At 35.6% G+C, this 20,552-nt stretch overlaps 1 protein-coding gene across 15 annotated transcripts in view; it reads right to left on the minus strand.

Annotated features, from left to right (window-relative positions):
- ABI1 (abl interactor 1) overlaps positions 1 to 20,552 on the minus strand; it is a 98,950-nt gene that overhangs the window by 60,769 nt on the left and 17,629 nt on the right. For all 15 annotated transcript variants that reach the window (XM_063099332.1, XM_063099330.1, XM_063099325.1 and 12 more), the window contains exon 2: positions 3,075 to 3,242. In XM_063099332.1, the coding sequence (XP_062955402.1) occupies positions 3,075 to 3,242 (168 nt within the window). The remainder of the gene's footprint in view (positions 1 to 3,074; positions 3,243 to 20,552) is intronic.

Here is a 20,552-nt window from a genome sequence, read left to right on the forward strand (position 1 = left end):
TTGCAGCGTTTCAGATTTGGGGTTTTCAGATTTGGAACGTTCAACCAATCAACAGAATGGAAATATTTCAAAATCCAAAACATTTCTGGTCCCAAGCATTTTGGATAAGGGATACTCAACCTGTATACATATATATGTGCTGTGCATACACATATATAAATACATATATGAGTAAATATATATATGAACTATTATTCAAACTTAAAAAGGAAGGAAATCCTGTTATCTGCAATCCTGTTATCATCACAATGGATGAGCCTAGAGGACACTATCTTAAGTGAAATAAGCCAGGCAGAGAAAGACAAATACTGAATGATCTCACTTTTTTAGATGTGGAATCTAAGAAAGTCAAGCTGACAGAAGCAGAGAGTAAAATGGTGACTGTCAGGACTGGAGGTTAGGGGAAATGGGGAGCTGTTGGTCAAAAGGTACACAGTTTCAGTTATGCAGGATAAGTAAATTCTGAAGATCTCACATACTGCACAATGACTATAGTTAATAAAATAGTACTGCATACTTAAAATTTGCTAAGAGAGTAGATCTTAAATGTTCTCACTACAAAAAAAAAGTAACTATATGAGGTGATGGATATGTTAGTTAGTTTGGTAGAGGTGATAACCATTTCACAATGTATATGTGTATCAAAACATCATACCACATATCTTAAATATATACAATTTTTATTTGTCAACTGTATCCCAACAAGGCAAGATATTCAACATTAAAAAAAAATCACATGAAGTATATTTTTCTGGCCACTACAGAATTAAATTAGAATTCAATAGCAAAAATATCCTTGCAAAACCCCAATATATTTGGAAACTAACATATTTCCAAATAACTGCTGGGTCAGAGAGAAATTAAAAAGGAGAATGAGAGGGTCAGCCCATGGCTCACTTGGGCGAGTGTGGTGCTGATAACACCAAGGCCACGGGTTTGGAACCCTATATAGGGATGGCCGGTTAGCTCATGTGGGAGAGCATGGTGCTGACAACACCAAGTCAATGGTTAAGATCCCTTTACCTGTCATCTTTAAAAAAAAAAAAAGGAGAATTAGAAATTATTTTGAGTTGAATGAAAATTAAAACACAACATATTTAAATTTATGAAAGACAGCTAATGCACTATTTAAAAGGAAATTTATAGACCTAAACACTTATGTTAGAAAAGACAAAGGGGTCAAGAAAAAGAGAGAGAGAAAAGACAAAGGTCTCAAGTCAATGACCTTGTCTTTCGCCTTAACTATAAATAAGAGCAAATTAATCCCAAGGTAACAACAGAAAAAGAAATAATGAAGATCAGAATGAAAACCAAAGCAAGAGAAAACAGAAAAACAATATAGAAAATTGATAAAACCAAAAGCTGGGGGTTTTTTTAGATCAATAAAACTGACAAACAGCTATATTGGTTATTTAAAAAAGGTAGAAGACACCAATTACCAATACCAAGAATGAGTAATATGAAATCATTGCAGATTCCACAGATATTAAAAGGATAAGGGATTGTTAAGAACAGCTTTATGCAAATAAATCTGACAACTTGGGTGAGATGGTTAAATTCCTGAGAAGACAAAAAGTTCACTCAAGAAGAAATAGATAAATGGAATAGGCCTATATCTACTATAGTAATTCAATATGTAATTAAAAATCTCATCATCAAGAAAACTCTAGGTCTACATGGAATACTGCCAAACATATTACATAAAACCAGCATTAGACTGACACCAAAACCAGACATTAAAAGAAAATTACAAAAGATAACCTTCAAGAGCAGAAGAGCAAAAATAATTAATAAAATTCTAGCAAATCAAGTATAACAATCTATGAATTTGATAATACATCACAGTCAAATGAGGTTTATCCCAGGAAAGCAAGGTCAGTTTATCATTTAAAAAAACCAATAAATCAAAAAAAAAAAAAAAAACCAACAATACAATTTACCATATTAACAGACTTTTTTTAAAGTGTAATCATTTCAACAGATGCAGAAAAGGCATCTAACAAAATCCATCATCCATTCCTAACAAGAACTCTTAGCTAACTAAGAGCTAACTCAAACTGAGACTAGATAATATAACCACTTTGGAAAAAAACTTGGCAGTTTCTTATAAAGTTAAACAGCCACCTACCATGTGACCTATCTATTCTACTCAGGTATTTACACAAAAGAAATAAAAGCATTTGAACATACAAAATTTATACACAAATATTCAATAGAAGTTTTATTTGTAATGGCCAAAACCTGAAAACAATCCAGATTTCCATTAACATGTGAACATATAAACAAATGTGTAACAATGGCAACTACTCAGCAATAAAAAGGAGTAAACTATTTTTACATGCCACATGTATAAATCTCAAAAGAACTGCACTGTGTGAAAGAAGACAAACCCCCAAAAAAGTATGTTCTGTATAATCTCATTTATATAAAATTCTAGAAAATGTGAACTAAATTTTATAGTGACAAAGTCTGAGGAAAGGGGATGGGAGAAGCATGAGAAAATTTGGGGAGCATTCATTATTTTGAATGTGTTGATGGTCTCATGGTTATATATATGGGTCAGAGTTTATAAAAATTGTATGCTTTAATTACGTGCAATTTATTTTGCCTCAAAAAAGCTCTTAAGGGCCGAGCCCGTGGCGCACTTGGGAGAGTGCGGCGCTGAGAGCGCAGCGACGCTCCGGCAGCGGGTTCGGATCCTATATAGGAATGGCCGGTGCACTCACTGGCTGAGTGCCGGTCACGAAAAAGACAAAAAAAAAAAAAAAAAGGCTCTTAAAAGTAGGATAGTGGTGACAGTTGCACAACATGAATATACTTAATGCCACTGACTATACACTTAAAAATGGCTAAAATGGTCAATTTTATGTTATGTTTATTTCACCACAATAAAAAAAGGGACTTAAAAAAACAGTAGGTTTACTAAACCCAAAACTGAAGCTAAAAGTGACAATGACTACAAATAAGTAAGAACACGAGAAAGGAATCCATACTCATATTCCCAGGCTATCTACTTCTTTGACATATGCTACCATCTGATTAACGTGCACTTAAAGCTTTCTACAAGCTGTTACCTGTGAGATATGATTGATGGAAGACTCCATTCTCCGAAGCTGAGAGGCCTGGATGTCCAGCAACTGGAGTACATTGTTGGCCAATGCATTTATTTGATAAGCAACACTAGCTAGAGATTGAGTTGTGTAGGCTTTGGTCTCTTCTAAAGCTTTTCTCTTGTCTGTAGCCTGAAATAAGAACAAAAACAACCAAAACTTAGGTTAACATTCATTAATTATATATTCTATAGAAAGGCAAAGTTATCATTGTATTTTTTAATAGAAAATCCCAATTCAATCACAAAACCTTATTGCACCAATCTGACGATATTCTCAAAACACTGGTTTAAGCCATGGCAGAAATCTCTATCTGCCAGCTAGGAACCACTCCCTCTTGAGTACCGCACATACAAAGATCAACTAATGGAGCCATCAGGTAGAGGCACACTGTAACAGTTCGTTCTCCTTGCCTAAACTCTCTCCACAACTAATTCATTGCATTACATCTTTAGGACCTATGGTCACTATCAGTAACATGAACTAAATAAATCCATTCTATCTCATATTCCTATTTCCATTTATCACCATGAGAAATCCAACCTCCTTATTATCTGTTATGATCAAGCCTCTCATCCTCACAAAAACTACTGTGAATCTTATGCCGCAATCCTTTACCTACCCGTTCCTTCCCCAACTTCTATACATAATTGAGTTATGTGGTAAGAATTCCTCAAAGAGAAGCAAAGTTAAAAGACATGTGATAAACTGTATGTGGGGAAGAGGAGGAATCAGCAATTTATATCACAGATGGTAAATATCAGTAATATATAATCTGAAAATGAAGAAAAAGGCCAAGACTACACAGAAAAAATGGAAGAGATCTAACAGCTCACAAAAAAAGCAATGCAATCACTCTTAACCAACTGAAAAGATGTTCAAACCTCGCTCTTACAGAAAAGTACAAATGCAAACCAATATGAGATAACATTTCTCACCTACGCAAGTAGCAAATACACAAAAGTCTAATAGGGTACTCAGCAAAGCTGCGGGGAAAGACTCTCTGACACACTGCTAGTGATATCCAGCAAAATTACATATGGATTTACTTTCTGACCCAGTAAGCTCACCTTCAGGAGTCTATCTCAAAGAATCATTGACAAAAATACAAAAAAAGATTATACACAGTTGTACACTGCAGCACTACTTGTAACAGCAGAACACTGGAAACAACCCATACAACCATTAATAGTGAACTTGTTGAATTAATTATGGTATCTCCACACAATGAGATACTATACTGTTGTAATAAGTAATATTCAAGGAATATCTCTATTACCACTATGCCATAATGTCCAGAATACTGCTAAAGTGATGCTACAGATCATCTCATTTTTTCTTGGATGGGGAAGTCAGCATTATTAAAGTATGTAATATATACAATAAAATTCAAAAAATATCAGTATACAATTCAATGTGTTTTGAAAAATGGTTACAGTAATGTAACCACCAACACAATCACAAAAAAGAACATTCCCTCATGCCCTTTACAGTCAACTCCCTTCCCATTCTCTGGACCCTGGAAACTACTGACTTACTTTGTCACTACAGTTTTGCATTTTCTAGAGTTTCATAAAAATGGAATCCAAAGTATACAGTCTTTTATATCTGGCTTCTTTCACTTAGCATAATGCCTTTGAGATGCATCCTTGTTATTGCTAAATAGTATTCCATTGTATGGCTATACCACAATCTGTTTATCCATTCATCAGCCAATGAACACTTAGGTTGTTTCTAGTTCTCAGCTACTATGAATATTTGAGTACAAGTCTTTGTGTGGACATATGTTTTCACTTCTCTTAGGTAATACCTAGGTAAATACCTAAGAGTATAAATGCTAAGTCATATGGTAAATGTATGTTTATCATTATAAGAAACTGACAAACTATTTTCCAAAGTGATGGACAGAATTATCTGACATTTCCATTAGTAATGTATGAGAGTTCTAGATGCTCCACCTACTTGCTAACACTTGGTATGGTCAGTCTTTAATTTTAACCATTCGAGTAGGTATATAGCAATATCTCATTATGGTTTTAATTTCATTTTGCTATCAAATCATGACATTTTCAAGTGCTTATGTGCCATCCACTTCTTCCTTGATAAAGCATCTGTTCAAATCTTTTGCTCATATTTTAACTGGGTTGTTTGCCTTCTTGAGTTGTTTTTTATATATTCTGAATACAACTCTTTTGTCAGAAATGTTTTGCAAATACTTGTACTAGTCTGTAGCTTGCCTTTTCACCATTTTAAGTGTCTTCTGAGGAGATGTTTTTATTTTGATGAAGTACAATTTACCAATTTTTCTTTTATATTTGGTGTTTTTTGGTGTCCTGTTTTAAAAATCTTTGCTAAACACAAGGTTAAGATTTTGTCCCACGTTTTCTTCTAGAAGCTTTATAATCTTTGCTCTTATATTTACACGTATGATCTATCTCATATTAATATTTTGCATATGGTTTAAGGTAGGATAATGGTCAAAATTGTATTCTTACGTATAGATATCCAATTGTTTCAGCATCATTTGTTGGAAAAATGACCCTTTATTCATTGAACTGTCTTGGCATTTTGGTTCCATTAATCTATCTGTTGATCCTTGTGCCAGTACACTACACTGTATTGATTACTATAGTTTTTACAAGTTTTGAAGTCAGGTACTGTAAGCCCCCAGATTCATTTTTCTTTTTCGAGGGGGTTTGGATATTCTAAATCATTTATACTTTCATATAAATTTTCAAATCACTTGTCAATTTCTACAAAGGAGCCTGATGAAATTTTGACTGGGATTGTGTTGAATCTATAGATCAATTGGGGGAAACTGCCATCTTAACAATATTAAGTCTTCTTTAAATTCCCTCAGCTAAGTTTCTTCATTTTTATAGATCAGTGCAGACGTTTTGTTGAATTTATCCCTAAGTATTTCATACTTTTGGATGCTATTACAAAGGGTATTGTTTTTATAATTTTAATTCCCAATTATTCACTGCAAGCTTATAGACATGCAACTGCTTTTTAAATAATGACCTTGTGATCCTGTAATAGTGCTAAATTCACTTATTAGCTTTAGTCACTTTTTTATAGGTTCCTTAGGATATTCTACATAGACAATCATGCTGTCTGTAAAATAAAGATGATTTTACTTTTTCCTTTCCAAGCTGTATCATCTGCCTGTTTTTCTTTCTCTATTGCACTGGCTAGGAATTCTAATACAAGGTTGAACAGAAGCAGTTGTTCCCAACAGTAAACTAGGAAAAGCATTCAATGTTTTATCATTAAAACACTGTTTCTTCCACGATGCCTGTGGAAGTACCCTTCTACTCTTAATTTTGAGTGAGACTTGGTTATTTTCAGTTACCCACTGTATTCTAGAATTTCATCTGGCCTATTTTTTTGTTTTCAGTGTACAGGTTACACATTTGTTTTTTCACAATAGTAGGAGTGAATGCTAGCTTTCTACTAAAATTTATTTCTCCTTTCCTCTGAGGCTTAAAGTTACATTTTGTTTCCCAGCTTCCCTTATTGTATGATCATTGTATTAGTCCATTTTGTGCTGCTATAACAGAATTACCTGAGACTAGGTAATTTATAAGGAAAAGAGGTTAATTTGGCTTACAATTCTGGGACAGCTGCATCTGGCATGGGCCTCAGGCTGCTTCTACTCATGGCAGAAAGTGGCAGGCAGCTGGTGGGTGTAGAGTATGCATAAAGCAAATGTACTTCAGGCCTTGCAAAGGGCCTGGCTTTCCAAAGCCTTGCAGTTTCAAATATTGACCTTGCAAAGGACAGAAAATTTTCCCCAGGCTATATAGTCTCTGTTGGAAGATAAATTGTAACACAGCAAGGTTGCTGGCTCAAAGACAGACAGGTTATTGATTGATATGTAAAGATACTGGGAAACTGCTGTAAGAAGAGAATGTTTGCTAAGATCAAGCTTTTGTTAGGGGATCACTTAATTGCATGTTACCAGCATCTATTGTAAACTTGTTAAAGGATACTTAGCAAAAACCCCACCTGTGTTCTCTTCCTGTAACTTCCTGGTCTGAAGAATAAATGCGGGAAGAGAACCCCAATTTGTGGTTAATTTCTCAAATGGAAGGAATGCCTCTATCTTGAGGGTTCTGGGAGATTAACCCCTTTTGGGGGCTTCTCACTGCTCAGAAGAGATGAGCTTTGAGTAATCTTTGGCAGCTCCATTACCCAGGGGAAAAGGGGTGACAAATCCGTGGGAGGCAAAGCAACAGGTGGGTACAAGCAGATCACATAGCGAGAGGAAGCAAAAGAGAGGAAGCAAGAGGGGGGGGCCGGAGTCTATTAAACAACCAGCTCTCACAGAACTAATAGAGTGAGAACTCACTCATTAATTCTCCCTCCCCCAGGGAGAGCATGAATCCATTCATGAGCAATCCACCCTCGCAACTCAATCAAATTTCCACATGAGTTTTGGAGGGGACAACACATCCAAACTCCATCAATCATGTAATTAAGTATTGTCAGTGGAATGTTAGAAAACATGGGTGCCACTTCCAGGCCTAGACACCAAAAACATCCCATCCATGTTCCAATGCAATAAATTATAGTCCTACCAAAACAACATGCTTGTGTTTAACAGAAAACAGTATTTTACACTGATTCCATTTTTAAATTTTAAATAATTAAATAAAAAAATTAAATTCATTTTCTCAGTCATATTAGCCATATTTCATATTCTCAATAGCAACACGTGACTTGTTGCTACCTTACTGGAATGCCTAGTTCTAAGCATAGCTAATTTTCTCTAAGAACTATGAATTTAAAAGTTAAATCTGCATCAATATTACTGTTGCCACTTATTTCAGGTTTGTAAGTTTCGTATCCAAGGGTTGGCCTCCCTCCCTTAGACACATTTTTTTAAAAAAAGATGACCAGTAAGGGGATCTTAACCTTGACTTGGTGTTGTCAGCACCACGCTCTCCCAAGTGAGCTAACTGGCCATCCCCATATATGGATCTGAACCCATGGCTTTGGCACTATCAGCACCACACTCTCCCAAGTGAGCCATGGGCCAGCCCTGACACTATTACTATATAACCAACAAGCAGACTTAGAAATGTTCCATGTGTCACATAAAATGGGTTATAAAGTAGAAGACAAACAGCCACTATTTCTCCAACGGACTAAAATGACATCATTAATCAATTACAGCATTCTTCCCTGCAAAGTCTAAATATGCTTAACTAATCACCCTAGGAGTTGACATGTGGTATGAAACCTATTTGCCATTCCTGTCTTATGGCATTGATGAGCTTAGCTTAAAATGGAAACTAGCACATTCAGCCTTAAAAGAAAAGTTAATTATTTAAAGTAGCTACACTTAAACAATGTAGCCAATAATTAAACAGGAAATTCCTTAGATAACTGAACTTTATGAACATCCCATACATAAAAACAGCTGTCTTCTACCTCCCTATTCACCTGCATAAACCAAGCTTTACTAAGTCAGGTTCTACTAGCTGGAGTAGAGAATCTTTTCACATAATATCTACTTCTGTAAGTCCTTTTCTTGCCTCTCAAGGTTACTACATGCTGGCAAAGTAATCTCTTTTTCACTGCCTGAAGTGGGAATTACTGCCATAAGCAACACCTCTCTCATATCTATACATTTATCTTTAAGTACCTTTCCTCTCCCTGACTCTCTCAACCTTCATCTATTACCAGAGGAGAAATCTTTCTCCCTCTCTATATAACATGTAAATACTTGAATCCCAAAAGAAAAAGGACATCCCTGTTATGATTATGCTTAACATTCTAAACAAAAACAAATGCTATATTTCTTTGAATTTTTTTCCTGTTTCTGACTTTGAATGTACTAATTGTAGAAAAACTGGAAATAGAAAAAAATATAAAGGCAAACAAGAATATGTATCATTGTCCTATCATTCAAATAGACCATGTTAACATTTTAATGTATTTTCTTCAGATCATTCCAGTACTTATATGTATACATGAAAGTAAAAAATATCATACAATATAATTACATATTCTGCTTTTTTCCCTTAATAATGTACCATAATAATTTTTTAATGTATTATTCTTCCCTAGCATCTTTTTTAAAAAATTATTTCATAGCTTGATTATAGCAGTATCTATTAGTTGTGTACTCTCCTCATTTTAATTCCTCCTTAATATCAAGACCTCGATTTTAATCAAGGCATCAATTAAAAACAACTTGTTCCCTGTTAACAACAAGTTCAAATACAATACCCTCTAAATTACTAAACAGGAGATGGCAATATCTCAAGTTGTAGAAATTCAGAATGAAACATGTAGAATTAACCCTAAGTATCTTCTACTGTTCTCTGGATTGTTGTAGAGTGTAATACATATATAAATATAAAGAATAGGGCTGGCCAATTAGCTCAGTTGGTTAGAGTACAGTGTTATAACACCAAGGTCAAAAGTACAGATCCCCGTACCAGCCAGCCACCCCCCCCCAAAAAAAAAATAAATCAAAAAAATAAATCAATCTGGATGTGTTGTCTTTTTATAGATCTGGAATGCCAATGGTTTGTTCCAAAACCTTAGAATGTTTTTGAATTTAGGACATGAAAAACAGAGAATATATATGCTTCTGTGAAGAATAAGATCTCTATTTTATAGATGTCTAGAGGAGCCCTAACTTGCCAGTAATGTGGCCCTAGAATTTAGCAGAACCTGAAAACGTGAGTGTGATAGAAAGTGGCTTACATATATCATATTAAAATTTACAAAATAAATTAACACAGTGTTAACTTTCCAATAAGCAGTATGCTTTGAAAGTATCCTGTTTACAGACTAAACATAATAAAGTTTCAAAGATGAGCAAATTAACTTTTCAGCAAAAGCTTTACTTGAGTTTATTTGGCTTCCTTTTAGACAGTTGTAAACAATATTAAAGTAATGTTTTCTCTTTTCGGAAATCAGATAATCTTGTATTTGGAAAAGTTTTTTGGTGAACATTTTATTTGAACATTTATTTAATGGCAACTTGTATTTTGTTATATGCAAGTGTTCAAAAAATTTATAAGAACTATCACCATCCACATATAATGGAAAATTCTTCCCTTCCTGTACAATTTTATATGTGAGCCAAAGTGGATGGTAGACTCTAGCACTTATAATGATGTAGGGTTTTGAAACAACATTTCTAAATAAAAATAATATCAAATAGAAAAAATTTCACATTTTACTTGGTTTTATACTGCCTGCAAAGGTTTATATCTAAAACTCATTAAAAATTTAGTTTCACTGATCTTTTTAATGAACTCAGAAAGCTTTTCTTAAAAATCTTAAAAATATCAAAAAAAAAAAAAATCCAGGTTCAGATCCCCATCCCAGCCGGCGCCAAAAAAAATCAATTTTTAACATAGATATTTTGATATTATAGGAAATAAATACCAAAAAACCAATAATGCCATTTTGCTATAGTCTACTTTAAATCTAATTTCTTCAAACACTAGCACTGATTTACTAAAAGTACTTACTTATTCATTTTACAAGTTAAATAAAACTAACCATTTTCTTCCAATTCTTCAGTGTAATATTTTAGCTGCATAATTAAGTTCCAAACACTAATCTATAAGATAACTTTAAGAGTACAGTTATTCCTGTGAGAACAAAGTTCTTGCCTTTCCATTAAGTGGTCCAATGCATGCAATCTGCCACCAGGTGTCTGGCTGGTCCCTCCAGAGGAATAATATATCTCAGGGGGTCACTTTTGGCTCTCTGCTATTGGCTAGTTGGTCATTCAACCTCAGCAGTAGTTAGGTCAGTCTTACTGAGTGGAAATACATGTTGCTAAGCACATGCATAACCTCCATGATTGCTGTCATCTTGTCTTCTTCACAAACCCACTGGGCAAGGATAAGGGTGAACTACAGAAGTGTATAAATATTAGGTAATAAAAGCAGGTTATAAAATTATTATGTACCTTTTTAAAAAAACAAATCTGTATACATACACACAGACAGAAAAGGTCTAAAAGTAAATATATCAATATATATTAATGGTTATGATATGGTGGTGAGATATGGGTGATTTTTAATATTCTTTATATTATTCTGTATCCAATTTTTTCAATGGCCATTGCTTCAATATCAGAAAAAATTTATTTTTATTAAGAATTTTTTTTTTTTTAAGATGACCAGTAAAGATGATCTTAACCCTTGACTTGGTGTTTTCAGCACCACACTCACCAAACTGAGCCAACCAGCCATCCCTATATAGGGATCCAAACTCGTAGCCTTGGTGTTATCAGCACCACACTCTCCCAAGTGAGCCACAGGCTGGCACAGCTTTTACTAAGAATTTTTAATGACATGGAAAATTCTCTTGATACACCTTAATGGGGAAAAAAACAGAATATATTTGTGTGTATATAGTGTGACCTAATTTTTGGGGGGTATAATTAATACCTACACAAACTAATACACCAAATAATGAGAGGAGCTACATTAGTATTTTAATAGTTGGACTATGAGTGACATTTTTCATCCTTTTCCTTTTGTGACATTTCCAAATGTTCTACAACCACATATTTTTACTGCAACCATCTTGCAAACACCAGGAGACTAAGAATAAGGCTAATATTACCTCACTACCACCCCACCAAGGATGAGGGGGGAAATGTAAAGAACTCAAATCCTTGATGACACTGAGCTAAAGAATTAACCAATCCATGGAAAATCCTACTTTGGAATTTCTTATATAAAATAATAAATGTTCCTTACTGTTCAAGCCTTTTATTACTTACAGCCAAATACATCCTAAATGCTTTAACTTTTATACGGTGTGGGGTACAGCAGATTGAATTATGTCCCCCCAAAACTCACTGAAGTTTGAATTGTGTCCCCCAAGTTTTATGTATTAGAAACTTAGCCCCCACTGTGACTGTAAAGAGGGTGGGAAATCCTCTTATCGTAACTGTAATGCGGGGCCTTGAAGAGGTGATTAGATTACAGGGCCATGCAACAGTGAATGGATTAAAAATGGTGGTCAGGGCATGATTCTGAGGACTTTAAAAGAAGAGGGAGGAGAAGCGCTCTGTCTCTCTGCTCCTTCTGCTTCTACCATCTTGCAGTTTGAGTCCCCTGGGTCACTGCTGCGACCACCAGATGGACTTTGGACTTCCCAGCCTCAAAAAATGTAAGCAATAAATTTCATCTTCTTTATAAATCACCCAGTTCAGTGTATTATGTTATAAGCAACCAAAATGGATTAATACAGGGGGGTTGGAGGTAGGTTTCAAAAAAAAGGTCTTGTCACACAGACAAAAAGAATCTATGAAGGTAATTCAAATTACTGAGGCTGTTTTCTAAAATAGTCCACTAAGTTACAGATGATTATGTTATTCATTAAAATGTTATCTGATAGATCACTCTAGTTTGCCATCCTACAGGGTGGTTATACTTTAATCTATGTTCATCTGCTTGGGCTGCCATTAACAAAATACCATAGACTAGGTAGCTTAAACATCAGATTTATTTTCTCACAGTTCTGGAGGCTGGGAAGGCCAAAATCAAGGATCCAGCAGGGTTCTGCTTCTGGTAAGGGATCTCTTCACTTGCAGACAAGCCACCTTCTCACTCTGTTCTCACATGTCAAGGAAAGACCAGTCTCTGATGTCTCTTCCTCTTTCATAAGGACACCAGTTCTACTGGATCGCGGCTTCATTCTAATGACCTCACTTAACCTTAATCACCCCCTTAAAGGCATTATCTCCAATACAGTCGCATGGGGGGTTAGGGCTTCAATGTATGAATCTGGGTGATGGGACAAAATTCAATCTACAGCATAATCTTTCTCTTCAAACATTAGGAAATGCTGCCTTCTTATAAATACCCAAGAAAACAATTGGCTCAGTTGGTTAGAGCACAGGATCCTTGTATCGGCCAGCCACCAAAAAAAAAAAAAAAAAAAAAACCCACCAAAAAACAATACCCAAAATATACACTTGATAGTAATGTTTTTAACAGTTATGTATAATTATTTAGTTTTCTAAGCATTTCCACAAAATAAACTACACAGATATCCTGGTTTGACAGGTGAAGGTATTAAATAAAGCTCAGAGATACTATTTGTCCAAGGATTCCCTAATTAGTAAATGGAGGAGCTAGGACTAGAACCCAGATCTGAATCACAGCCCAGTGGTCTTTACATAGCTCTTAATCTTATCATACACACATGAAGGATGGGAATTCTCTCTCTCTCTCCTAATATTCTGAACAGCAAAAGGAGCTTGGGGGCAGGGAAGGGGAATGTAAGGAGAAGATAGGGTTTCAAGCAAAATGAAATGAACAAGAACATTAGTTTGGAGGTCTGTGAGCCTAAGGAGTCAGCAGGCCCAATGGAGGAATAAACCACAAGGCTGCAGAAATCCTGTAGGCCCTCAAGAGCATGCTCAGGCTAATGGGGAAACAATGAAGGATTTTAAGGAAGAAAAGACATGACTACTTTTAGGCTTTAGAAAGATCACCTCAGCTGCAGTTTTGTAAACTGGATTGGGAAAATGCAGGGAGACACAAGAATGAAGACAGGGATTCTGTTACAAAATGCACTCTGTGCCACACATAAGAAAGACATCTTTATGTTAACTATCCCACTTAGCCTAACTAACAAGAGGAAAAAGAAATTTGGAGAGGGTAAGTAATTTGCCCAAGGTAGCACTGCTAGGAAGGAATAGAGCCACTATATCTCCAAAGGCCATGGTCTTCCACTATGCAACACTGCCTCCCATTCTATAATTCTAAGAGTGAGCAAAGTATAGTTTTTTTGGTTCGGGGGGTTGGGGGGAGGTTTAGCAGCTGAATGGTACAGGAATCAAACCCTGGACCCTGGTGTTATCCACACCACTGTCTAACCAACTAACTAACTGGCCAGCCCTTGAAAAAGTGGCAGGGTGAAACTACTAAAGTATTGCCTCTAAGATGAACTACTCCAAGTCATAATTAATTTGTGTGCCACATCAATTTTAATTCACTAGAAGGGTAAAGAGAGGACAGTGAGAAAGTTGACTTTCTCAGGATAACTGAGAATGTTTTTGATCTAGAAACAACTGATGTTCTACTATAGGGGTTCTATAAATGGAAGAAACAAAAATCAAACAACACTTTTCTGAGTTATTTCTCACTGAAGTGAAAAATTCACATCTTTAATTCATACCAAATAAATGTAACTTTGCCGAGAAATTAACTAATATAATGCATCTTTTTACAAACTATTAGGTAGGGTGGTAGTTAACAATGTCACAATGAACATCACTCTTAATTAACTGACTTAAGAAAAACAAAGTACTTCTGCTTCAAAGCAAACAAACAAAAAATTCAAGGTTCTATAAATACCAGCAAAGTATCTTGTCCTACCATTGATTCTGCCTATTTCCTCACTTAAACCAGCTTACAATACAGTTCCACAGACTCCAACCTAGTGATTCGTTAATCACTTTCCAAACCTAAATAAGGACAAGTATAACACTATCTGACAAACTATTTTTATCCTAATTTCTTAACCTGTTTACAAAAATATAAGAATTATAAAACTATAAGAATCTTAAATCTTTAATGCGATCAACTGAATTTTCTAAGTTACAGCTATTCCAAAAAATCTGAGACATGAGCTGGCCCGTGACTCACTTGGGAGAGTGTGATGCTGATAACACCAAGGCCACGGATTCAGATCCCTATAGGGATGGCCAGTTACCTCACTTGGGAGAGTGTGGTGCTGACAACACCAAGTCAAGGGTTAAGATCACCTTACTGGTCATCTTTAATTAAAAAAAAAAAAAAAAATCTGAGACGTGACCAGAGGGATATTCTGTTCACACAAGTACATTATAAAATAGAAAGAGGAAGATACCAAAGAGAGAAAAATATTTAATTAATAAATTATCACATATTGAATTGCAAGCAAATAGATAACTTAATAAATTAGAAATCTAAATACAATTAAGGGGACAAAATAGCATTAAAAACAAAGTCATTCATCTCAGTAAGTTAGCTCAAACACAGTTTTGGTTCATCACCAACCACTACCATTACATTATAGCACAGTTAATTAAAAGTTCAGGCTGTATAACAAAGGCATCAAACTATGATCCTCAGGCCAAATACTTTCCCCTCATTTTTGCAAATAAAGTTTTATTGAAACACAGCCACACCCATTTATTTACATATTGTCTAAGGCTTTCTTACTACAGTGGAAGAGTTGACTAGTTGTGAGTAGTTGTGACAGACCATATGGCACTCAAAGCCTAAGATATTTACTATCTAGTCCTTTACAGAAAACATCTGCCCACTCCTGCTCTAAAACAGTGATTCTCAATTCTAGGTGGAGCTTTTACTTATTTTACATCAACTATATATTTATTTTTTAAATATATTTTATTGTGTATATTTAAGGTATATAACATATTATGGGATGCATATAAACAATAAAATGGTTACTATGGTGAAGCAAATTAATATATCCATCACCTGACAGAGTTACCCATTTTTTTTTTGTTTGGTTTTCTGTGGCAAGAACAGTTAAAATCTACTCATTTAGCAGGAATCCCAAATACAGTACAATTTTAACTCATGTTGTACATTATACACCTCTAGACTTTTTCATCTTACATAACTGCCACTTTGTAATCTCTGACCTATATCTCCCCATTTCCTACTCCCAACGCACCTGTCTCTGGTAACCACTGTTTTATTCTCTTATCTCTGTATGTCTGACTCTTTCTTTTTTTTAGATTCCACATATAAGTAAGATCATGCAATAGTTTTCTTTCAGTGTCTGCCTTATTACACTTAGTATAACATCCTCCTGGTTCATCCATGTTGTGGCAAATGGCATGATCTCCTTTTTTAGGGCTGAATAACATTCCATTGTATACATTTACCACAGTTTATCTGTTGGCCCATCAATAAGGAAAAACCAAGCTGTTTTTGGACAACCAACACATGGTTGTTTCCATATCTTGCCTATTGTGAATAATGTTGCAACAAATATGAGTGCAGATATCTTTAAGACGTGGTGATTTCATTTCCTTTGAGTATATGCCCAGAAGAGTGATTGCTGGATGATACAGCAGTTCTACTTTTAATTTCTTTAGAAACCTCCATCAGAACCCTGAGGCGTGGAGCTGGGGGAAGCTGAACCCGCTGCAACCAGGTAAAGAGCCTACCAAAAACACCACTTTCACACGGGTAGCCCTCCATAGCCACCGCGATTGCCTTGGCTGCCACAAAAGCGGTTGTTAGTCTCCATAGCGGCAGTCACAGACACCATGCAGATGGCACGCCAGACTCTCAACTTCATTGACACAAGGAGAGACACCAAGCAGAGGCCAAAAAAAAGGAAAAAAAAAAAAAGAGGTCCTCTCTTTCCACAAAGTACACTCCACAGTAATATGATAGGGAAGGACTTCATCAGAACTTGTCTCAGTACTAGACAGATCATCTAGGCAACAAACCAACAGAGGAGCAGCTAATCAGTCAGATGGAGAGAACAAATCTATGGTTATGGTGCTGGGTGGGGAGGAAGAGGAGAAGGAGAGAGATTGGATAAAGGACATAAAGAAGAAGTACGATTTGTAACAATGAATATGCTAATAAAAAGGGAAAAAAAAGAAAAGAAACCTCCGAACTGTTTTCCATAATGGGTGCTTCAATCTATATTCCCAACAGCATAAACCCTCGCCAACATTTATCTCTTGAGTTTTTGTTTTTGTTTTTTTTTTATTTTAGGAATTAAAAGAAAAATTATTTATTAAATTATAACATATACACAGAAAAGGGCAAAAATTATAAACTTAAAGCTTAATTAAGCTTCACAAAATGAATACCCCCATGTAGCCAGCGTCCAGATCAGGAAATAAAACATGACCAATCTCTTTTAGAATCTCCTCTCATGGCCCTTCCCAGTCACTATCCCCCTGCAAAGGAAAGCATTATCCTGCCTGACTTTTAAAATAATGTATTAGTTTTGCCTGTTTTTAAGTTTTATAGAAATATAATTTTAATGTATATAGTTTTTTGTGTCTACCTTATTTCACTCAACATTCTGCTTGTGAGATGCAGCTTCATCTACACTGTTGTAGATTGTCATAGTTTGTTTATTGTATAAATGTACTGCAATCTATTTATCCATTCCTCTGTTGATGAACATTTGAGTTGTTATCTCTTGAGTTTTTGATAACAGCCATCCTAATGGGTGTGAGGTAATATCTCACAGTGGGTTTTTCTTATCCTTTTTTTTTTGGCAGCTGGCTGGTACGGATCCAAACCCTTGACCTTGGTGTTATAACAAAGAGCTCTAACCAACTGAGCTAACAGGCTGCCCTACATAGTGGTTTTGATTTGCATTTTCCTGATGATTAATAATTTTGAGCACCTTTTCATATTCCTGTTGGCCATTCTTTTTTTTTTTTTTTTTTTTTTTTTTTTTTTACAAGATGACTGGTAAGGGAATCTTAACCCCTGACTTGATGGTGTCAGCACCACGCTCTCCCAAGTGAGCTAATCAGCCATCCCTATACAGGGATGCGAACCCGTGGCCTTGGTGTTATCAGCACCACACTCTCCCAAGTGAGCCACGGGCCGGCCCTCCTGTTGGCCATTCTTATGTCTCCTCTGGAGAAATGTCTATTCAGGTCCTTTGCCCATTTTTTATTAGGGTTATTTATTTTTCCACTATTGAGTTGTAAAAGTTCTTTATAAATTTTGGATATTACCCCCTTATCATGTATATGGCTTGCAAATATTTTTCCCAGTCCATAGGCTGCCATTTCATTTTGTTGATTGTTTCCTTTGCTGTTGCTCTGCAGAGCTTTTTAGTTTGATGTAGTTACATTTAATTATTTTTGCTTTTGTAGTGGTACCTCTCCCCCACCCCCTCATCCCACAAAAAACCCACAAAACTCTAGGTGGACATCAGCACCACCTGGTGAGCTTTTAAAAAAGTTACAGATCCTAGGACCCAAACCCTCTCCTCCTATAAAGATGCCAACTTCACTGGTGTGGAACAGGGCCATCAGCTATTAGTATACAAAAATATGTACAAAAAAACAGGAAAATACACAAGATAAAAACCAGGATATCCAATACCATAAAAGATAAAGGCAGGAAGTTAATACCCAAACCACAGAGACCACAGAGTACTACATAATAAATTACAGCCATAAGTTTGGCTTTAAACTCTATGACTTAACAAAGATAAAGCAAAAATATTATATGATTTATAGTATCCAAGAGGTCAAAATATCTTGGTAAAAGTAAACCTTTTCCTAAGACTTCCATCTGACAGAAATGGAATGTTGGACTGCAGTTCTTCTCAGTTGTATAAATACATCATATATTCTTCCCACCTTACAACATTGTACTTCTTCATCAAAAAACAAAAACAAAGGCCAGCCCATGGCTCACTCGGGAGAGTGCAGTGCTAATAATACCAAGGCCATGGGTTCGGATCCTACATAAGGATGGCCGGTTGGCTCACTGGCTGAGAGTGGTGCTCACAACACCAAGCCAAGGGTTGAGATCCCCTTATCGGTCATCTTTTTAAAAAAACAAAACTAAACCAAAACCCAAGAGTGGCAGGATTTTCATAGAGATAGTACCATGCTACCTTTCTTCTTCTTTTTCTTTGGGCGGGGGTGGGGGGGAGCAATAGGGGGTGTTAGGAGAGTAAGGATGGGTAGAAGAAATACACAGTTGAATTGGAGATAAGAGGTTCTATATAACATAAGATATTAATAAACACTAATAAACACTAACAATAAGTCCCCAAGTTATATTACTGCTTGTAACAATACAAGCAGTCCCCAAGTTATGACAATTAGCTCATACAAAAGCGATTTATTCGGACCTAATACTCATTTCTCTTGCATATACCCACTTATCCAATAGTTTCTGTTGATTATGCCAAATATGTCTAGACAAAGGAAAAGAATAGTCAGGACATAGCAAAAGCACAATTTCATCTTACCAGTGTTAAATTTAAAACATTTTCTATTTTTAAATGTGGGAAACATGAAACTGGATTTCTACAGTTTAGTGACAGCAGTTCAGGTACAATTTTGACTGAGATCCCATCTCCTCCACTACCCTCCCTTGCATCTGATACTACTCTTACATAGCTCTCTCAAAGATGCCTTGCTATCATGCAGTTCCTACTACCTATATCCCTTGCCTCCAAACCTCTCCTTCCTCTGAACCCTTTAAATTCATGACTCAGCTAAACTCACTCTTTACAAGAAGCTTTCCCTGAGACCTCCCCCCAACATTGCACTGTTTCTTAGAATTCTCTCTAAAAGTTCCTTTCAAAGAGGGATAGTTTTCAATCCACGTATAAGTCATATATATTTTGAAATTATTTATAAAAAGTCTATGTTTATAAAAACACCAACAATCTATATAACACAGGTTATGACAGAACATCAAAATTAATTAGAAGGAGAAATTTGCAACTCAACCTCATGTCCCAATAGCATATAGCCAGAGACCCTGGAGTCCCTTTCCTTTCCTTTCTTCCTACCCTCTTCTGCCCACACAGCCAGCTAATAGTCAAGCCTTATTCCTATTCTCCAACCCACTGCTCTGCCAATCAATTCAATTGTGGAGGAGTAAAAGCTGGAAAGTGTCAGGAACCAACTGTGTACTAATGGCTGAAAAAGAGAGGGTCTATAGACTCACTTCTATGACTGCAAATTACCTTCTGTAGGCATATTAGCTTTATGCTGGAGAATGGATACACGTAAAATAAGCCATCTTTGAGTTCTCCCTTTCCCTGACTACCTCTATCTACTTCACCAAGGCTTCCTTATTCTTATTTTCCTTTTCAATCCTACTATAGCTATCTCAATTCAAGAAATACTCTTTACATCTGGACAAATGCAGCAGTCCTCTAACTGATCACTCTGCATCCTGTCTTTCCCTTCTTGAATCCATCCTGCACCAATACAAGATGACTCTTCCTAAATCACCTCATCCATTGTACAAAATCTGGAAGGATATAAAACAAACTTGATAACAGTTTGCGGGGAGAGGATGAATAGGATATGGAGAGAAGACAAAAGGAGTATTTTAGGTTTGGCTTTTAATACAACTGTACTATTTGAATCTTTTACAGGAACATATTAATTACCTAGACACTCTTTTAAAAAAGTGCTGCTTGACATTTTCCCTTTCTATAAGCAAAATTCTAACTGCCAAAACTAAAATTAAAAACCTTTCAAAAATAACAATTATTTTTTTCTATACAAAATATTTCCTCATTTAACTATAAATACTATAGACCAATTTTCTTTTTCTTATATTTAAAGCTTTATAATCTATCATTCGATGATTTCTACATAGCTATATTATATATAATACAGACATCACAACCACATCACAATACCTAGCATAGTCTCCCACAGAGTAGGCAATTAATTTGTTGAATGAA

Source organism: Cynocephalus volans, chromosome 6 (genome assembly GCF_027409185.1).
Source record: "Cynocephalus volans isolate mCynVol1 chromosome 6, mCynVol1.pri, whole genome shotgun sequence".
In the NCBI taxonomy this organism is placed as follows: Eukaryota; Metazoa; Chordata; class Mammalia; order Dermoptera; family Cynocephalidae; genus Cynocephalus; species Cynocephalus volans.